Source organism: Triplophysa rosa, linkage group LG9, assembly GCF_024868665.1.
Source record: "Triplophysa rosa linkage group LG9, Trosa_1v2, whole genome shotgun sequence".
NCBI lineage: Eukaryota > Metazoa > Chordata > Actinopteri > Cypriniformes > Nemacheilidae > Triplophysa > Triplophysa rosa.
Genome location: NC_079898.1, coordinates 9,810,065 through 9,817,312, shown reverse-complemented (window position 1 = coordinate 9,817,312; position 7,248 = coordinate 9,810,065). Strand labels below are relative to the sequence as shown.

Sequence of the window (7,248 nt, the reverse complement as noted above, 5' to 3'; positions counted from 1 at the left end):
TATAGCCGCCTAGTGGCCGAGGCCCTAGTCTGAGTGGTGTCCCAACCGCCGGGGGTGGGCCACTCAGGATCTCCTCGTCCCGTCCAGACATGGAAGTTCCAGGGGTCTGCCTGGTATGCCGTAACGTGCCCCTTCCCCTGGGAAAGGGGGTCCTTCGCCAGGGGGATTGGCCAGGGGGGAGTTGTTGTCAAGAGCCTTAGCTCCGAGAACCTTGTCCGGTTGGGCCAATAGGGCACAACTAGTACCACTTGATGCTCCTCTTCCCTGGCCTTGCACAAGACCTTGCACAAGGCTCACTAGGGGGGAAGGCATACTTCCGCTTACCCCGCGGCCAGCTGTGCGCTAAGGTATCCGTGCCGAGTGGTCCCTTGGTCAGGGAGTACCAAAGCGGGCAATGGGAGGAGTCCGGGGAGGCAACAGGTCCCCCTGTGCCTGGCCGAACTGCTCCCATATGAGCCGGACTGCGCGGGGATGGAGTCGCCACTCTCCGCGAGGTGTCGACTGACGAGAGAGCGCGTCGGCTGTCTGGTTCAGGTCGCCTGGGATATGTGTGGCTTGCAGGGAGCTGATCACCTGCTGACTCCACAGGAGGAGGCGTTGGGCGAGTTGTGTTAGCTGCCGTGAGCGAATGCCACCCTGTCGATTGATATACGCCACGGCAGTTGTGCTGTCTGACCGGACCAGCACGTGCTCGCCCTGCACGAGAGGCTGCATCCTCTTCAGTGCAAGTAGCACAGCCAACAACTCTAGGCAGTTGATATGCCAACGCAGGCGTGGGCTCGTCCACCGCCCCGACAGTGCGTGCCCGTTGCACACGACACCCCACCCCTGCAGGGAGGCAACCGTCGTCACACGACGTGCCTTGCTGGCCTAGGGGGATCCTGTCCACCAAAAAGGTCATTGAAGACCAGGGGTTTGGGGTGCGTCAGCAGAGAGGCGTGATGACCATACGCCTGCTGCCGGTGTGCCACGCTCTCCAGGGAACCCGACTTTGTAGCCAGTGTTGGGGCGGTCGCATGTGCATCAACCCGAGGGGGACCACCCCCACCGAGGATGCCATGTGCCCAGGAGCCTCTGAATTGTTTCAGGGGGACCGCTGACTGCCTGAAGTGCTTCAGGAAGTTCAACACTGACTGACCGCTCTCTGAGTCAGTCACGCTGTCATGGGGACGGAGTCGAGTTCCATACCGAGAAAGAGGATGCTCTGCACAGGGGAGAGCTTGCTCTTTTCTCAGCTGACCTGTGGTCCCAACTGATCTAGGTGCCGGAGCACCAGGTCCCTGTGTGTACACAACAGATCTCGTGAGTGTGCCCAGATGAGCCAGTCGTCGAGATAGTTAGTACCCGCACACCTCTCTCCCCGAGGGGAGTGAGGGCGGCTCCCCCAATCTTCGTGAAGACTCGTGGGGACAGTGACAGACCGAAAGCGAGGACTCTGTACTGATATGCCCGCCCTCGAAAGCGAGACATGAAAGTAAGCGTCCTTCAGGTCGATTGCCATGAACCAATCTTGGCATCTGTTAGACGCCAGGATGTGCTTCTGCGTAAGCATCCTGAACGGCAGCTTGAGTAGGTGCCTGTTCAGGGTACGCAGATCTAGCAACCCCCCTTTTGGGGATGATGAAGTACGGGCTGCAAAACCCGTTGAACATCCCGGCTAGAGGGACGAGCACTATTGCTTGCCAGAGGGGTGGTGACCCTGGCCCGAAGCACAGGAGCATCCTAACCTCTGATTGAGGTTGAAAGGATGTCCTGAACTTGAGTGTGCATCTGGTAAGTTGTATCGCGTAGCCGAGACGGATCGTATCCCGTAGCCACCGTGATGGTTTGGGGGCTCTAGACAGGCTCCCAGGGACCGAGACAGGGGCTAGGGGTATGACCTGCTTCATCAACCTCCCAGAGGGTGGTTCGATGGCGAGCATTGCGGATCCCTTGCCGTGGGGAGGCCCCCGGGGAGGAGATCGGCTCTGCTGCTTACCTGCCTGGCGATTGTGTAGCACAACGCACTGTCGTTTGAGAGTGCTGAGGGCTACTACTGATTATCCTCGACATTGGGTCTCGCCGCGACGCAACGTCGAGTTGCCAAGCACCGTCGTGTAGAGGGTGAGAGCGGCTGTGATAAACACCCAGAGAGAGAAGAAACTCTTAAGAGAGTGGGCTGTTGGGACGGGGCAGGAACCGTCCCGGATCGACCACCCAGCGATGGAATGGCTGGTGTCGGGCCCGATGGTATTCTCGATCTCCCTGGGGTCTTCCCATGAGGGCCGCTTCTGCTTTCGCCGCGGCTGCTGACGGGGCGATGGTCTCCTCTTCGATGTCCCTTCCGGGGGGCCGCCTGAGCCAGAGCCGGAGGGCGTCGAAGAGGACCAGGGCTGCTGGGAAGCAGATGGTGCACAGGACTCGACGGCCGAGGTGGCCGAGTCGCGGCGAGGGAGGATATGCTTCATATCCTCTGTCTGCTTCTTCACTGTTGAGAACTGCGGCTCAACAGTATCACCAAACAGCCCCCCCCTTGCAAGATGGGTGCGTCGAGAAGGCGGACCTTCTCGGCGTTACTCATCTGTGCAAGGTTCGGCCAGAGGTGTCTCTCATGGACCACAAGTGTGGACATCGCCCGACCCAGGGCCTGCGCGTTCACCTTCGGTCGCCCATAGAGCGAGGTCGGTGGCGGCGCGGAGTTCCTGCATAAGCGCTGGGTCGGTCTTACCCTCGTGGAGCTCTCTCAACGCCTTGGCCTGGCAGGAGCCATAGCGTGGAGAGAGGAGGCAGCTTGGCTCGCAGCAATGTAAGCTCTCGACACCGGAGATGCCGAGACCCTCCATGCTTTGGACTGGAGTCTAGGTCGAGCCTTCCAGGTGGCCGCCGCCTGTGGGCACTAGTGCACCGCGGTGGCATGCTCCACCTGGGGGACATCGACGTATCCTCTAGCTGCCTCACCCTCGAGGGAAGAGAGGGTGACAGAACTTGTTTGACATGAACGTGCCGGAAAGGGGCGTTCCAGGTCTTACTAAGTTCTTCATGCACTTCCGGTAAACACGGCACTGGGGGCGGGCGCGGCCTGGAGCTGCGCTCAAACCAGAGGCACCATGTAACCAGCCGCGAGTGCTGGGAGAGGCAGTGCGGGCACTGCAACCCAATGCTCACGGCGGTCCGGGAAATCATGGCTGACATTTCGACTTTCGCCTCTTCCTGGGCTCGACCCCCCGAGGGAGGGAGCCCGAGGAATTGTCGGAGTCGGATGGCAGTACGTCACCCCCCGATGCTGCAAGAGACATCTCATCACCACGCATCGTGTCCGAATACGTGGTTGAGGAACAAGATGGTGGGACCTTTTCCTGGGGAACGGTCAGACGAGTTAGACGATGTGCGAACGGTCCGTGAGCCAGTGGCTGGCGGATTAACACTCACAGTAATCTTCATATCTCCCTCGCTGCTTGCTGTAGCGGGCGGCAGGGCCGTAGTCCTGCCGTCACGGAAAGGGGAGCAAACAAGGTGGTGGCTGAGTCCCGTGGGAACACAGCCACCTGTGATGCAACGTCTGAATCGTCAACCGCCCGCAGTGCGGGCAGGATGTATCCACAACGTCTGCCCCAGCGTACTGGAAGCAGACACAGTGTCCGTCCCCCTCCTCGATGAGTGTGTTGCACCCATGAGAACAGCGGGACATGCCACGCTGGAGAAATTTGCTCTTTTAGAAAAAAACACTCGAACACTCCTGGCACTGCCGAGACGCCTAGGGGAAGTCGCTGCAGGAAGGGACCGTCCGCTGCACCACGTCATAAGATTCCAGCAGTAATTCAGCGTAGAGTTTGAAGTCTCGAAGTCGATCAGTGAGAAGGCTCCGAAGAACAAAGGGTGAATGAATGCAGCACGCCGTCTCCCTTTTATACCCAGATATCCTGGGGCGGAGTCCGGCATGCAAATTTCATTCGCCAATTTCATTGGCCTTTTCTAAACTAGTCAGAAGTTGATAGGTTCTCAAGAGCGAACCCCATCTGTCGGCTCGACACAACGTCGAGAGACCGACAGAAAGGGAACTACTGGGAATACCTGGGAACATGAATGTGGTTCAGAAAATATCCTAGATACAGAGATGTGATCTGCATGGGCAGCGAGTGGCTACTTGAAAGAAACTAAATTATAAGAGCTTTTTTAAGGCTTTCAAAATATATAAATAGGGTATTCATAATAAATTTAATTTAATTTATTCATTTGATGTTTCACTACTCATCCAAGAGTTTCATCAGCAGGACTCATGCAAGTGAGCACATCATCTGTAGAAAAAAAGCCAGCGTAGTCACTTCTAACTAAAATTCTGCATAGCATTAAATTAAGAAACAATAATAATAAAGTATTAGAATGTCTGTTACTGTTACACGTTTGTAAACTATGACGTATTAACACCCGCAAAATTACCATATTCAGGTGTTGTTAAACTAGTACAATTTAAACACAAGGAATAGATTTCTTTGTATCTGCATCATATCTGTATATTATACTTACACTTGAAAAGAAAGACGGGCTCAAAGTATTTTCCAGTATTTTTATCTTTCATGTGAACATCGTCCATCAGACACTTACTAAATTGTCTCAAAATATGAGGATTCAGACATGCAATTCATTTTGCAGTATAAAGACCACTTTGATGCTAGCAGCAATGCAATGCTGGTCCAGAAGAACTTCCTTGTTTCAGTTTTTTAACATTACACAAAAGTTTGAACAAAATACAACCAACACAACATTTATAACCAAATCTAAATGTTAAATAAATAATTTTAAGATTGAATTATGTATGTAAGACTTAAATAAAATAAAAAATAAAACCACAACCGCTTCTAGACTAGTGTTTACATCTTGCAAAGTTGTCTATAGTAGAGTAGACGACATATGCATATGCAGGTTTAGTCTTTCTAAGTGATACAAATGCCTCAGTTTCCATCTCAAAATGTACAGCAAATATTTACATATGCTGCTCAGGCAAACAGCTGTTATTAGTCTACCACTGACAGCGGCTTTCATTTCATTTTTATTTACTGACTCGAGGGGGAAAGACACAGTTAAAACTACAGTTTTTTATGTACTCCTGCATTTATAATGCATTATTTAAGCAGCATCATGAAAGAAGTTTTCTAAAGCTGGCTACTGAAGTGCTTAATTATTAACAAAGGGATACAACATTACTTTCACAGCTGTTTTTGAAAGCAGTAATGACGCAGATGGTGTAACCATTACTAGTGAATATTAGGGGTGTAACGGTTCAAATTACTCACGGTTAGGTTTGTGTCGCGGTTTTAGGGTCATGGTTTCAATTCGCTTCGCTATGTGCTATGTTCAGGGAAAAGGGACTACTGACAAATAAAAATAAGAACAAATAATCAAGTAACAGCACCAATAAAACAACAGAGCAAAGCAAAAAATAAAATAAGATACTGTATATATATAAATACCTTTCAAGGTAGAAATGGATTAAAGTAATCAAATAAAACATAACATTGCATATGTACAAATTAAATAAAGATGAACCATAATTGACGAGGAGTTACAGAAGCTATTGAGTCACAAGCAGTGAGTGATTTCCTTGACTTTCAACAGACAGCAGGAATATGCTGCTGTCGCTTTAAGAATGAAACGGATCCAGTACACTGATACTGTACACATGCGTTGTTTTTCGTCTGTTTCTTCCGTTCACTTAGGACATAACCTACTATGTTTGTTAAGATACTCGACAAGAGGGGCATGTTGACCTACTTCGTTTGTGAATCTGTCGATTTAAGCGCTTCAAAGACAACTCAATATTTGCGCCATGTCTGAGACTTTCCTTATGCGTGCTTCGGATCTTCTCACAGCTTGCAAGCGAGTTTTCTTGTGCATCATCTGGCACTTAAATGTTTAAATTGGCAAGGAATGAGTGTAGTTTAAACAGCAACATGTGCTGTTCAGGTCTCACCTGCACGCGCGCGCTCACAACACCCAGGTGATGAAAGCATAAATGACTTTACAGCATACGTCAATCCTATTGAAATTTGTCTACTTTATTTGATTTGTTGTAGGTATTAAATGTGTATCCATCGACAAACATACATTAGCTGAACTTTGTCAGTCTGTTTTACGCATTATATTTTTTAATGACCCATATTATAAATGCGTTGTCAGATTTACGATGAGCCGCGGTCTAAGCGCGTGCCGAACCGTTGGTAGAGAACGGTGCGGTTCAATTTTTTACCGAGAACCGTAACACCACTAGTGAATATGTGTGTGTGTTTACAATAAGTGTACAGTTGTCTGATCTACTTTCTGTTTGTCAACAGGATACACATAAAACAGCAGTGTGTTTTTTCTTAAGTACACAAAACTCACTCCACTCTCACTTTACCACTTTTGCTTTAATACAGACCTAGAGTAATTCAATCCATTATCATCAGGGCAAGCATGTTTTAGGCAAAGTTTCTCCATCCGGTTTATATTATCCATTATAATCTAGAATTTAATCAATCAACAATTTAATCCTCATGCCAACAGAACAGATCCAGGTTCAGTTCTAACTCTCCCTCCAGCTCTTCTTCATCCAAGCCCCACTGTCACCTCTGCCGCGAGTCGGGTTCACAAGCAGTGACATTTCACAGCTATTCTTGGCTTTCCCCGAGACAGAAACTGACAACCAACCCTATCGGCTTGGTGTAATAATCATAAAAATCTCCTGTTCAAACACCTGCCCTTGTCTCATCATCAGATTGGTCTTTATGTCGACTACCTTCAGCTTGCAGCTGTTCCTGTGAATGAACACCAGTGCTGAACCACCCTGGAGCGCAGAGACTGACAGGAGATCAGGTGAAGAGACTTACCCAGCCAGCTCCTGTTCAGATACACTGACACGAACACGGGCGGCACCGTGAAGAAGTCCACCACGGAGTTCACCTCCAACCAGAACCACAGCTTGTCATTGGCTGCTATGAACTGGGTAAAAAAGAAAGAAATAGAAATTTGGTACTAATGTTCCAAATCAAGAGACCATATGCTTATGTTACAATGAACAATAAATTATAAGGTAAATATGTACTTACACGCAAGCCAAAGTAGAGTAAGAAGAACACGTTGAATGCCATGTCAATTTGTAACGTGAAGTCTTTGTAGAAATTCTGACAGGATTCTATAGGACTATGGAGAGAAAAAAGCAAAATAAATATATAGAAAATTGAGTCTGTATATTTAATAAAATAAGAGGACAAGCTCTGTGAATTTACTATGTAA

The 7,248-nt window shown here is 49.3% G+C and overlaps 1 protein-coding gene across 2 annotated transcripts in view; it reads right to left on the bottom strand.

Moving 5' to 3' along the window:
- Positions 1-7,248, bottom strand: part of kcnma1a (potassium large conductance calcium-activated channel, subfamily M, alpha member 1a) — a 176,474-nt gene that overhangs the window by 68,977 nt on the left and 100,249 nt on the right. For both annotated transcript variants that reach the window (XM_057342163.1, XM_057342161.1), the window contains exons 4-5: positions 7,062-7,155; positions 6,843-6,954 (exon numbers count right to left, since the gene is read on the bottom strand). In XM_057342163.1, the coding sequence (XP_057198146.1) occupies positions 6,843-6,954; positions 7,062-7,155 (206 nt within the window). The remainder of the gene's footprint in view (positions 1-6,842; positions 6,955-7,061; positions 7,156-7,248) is intronic.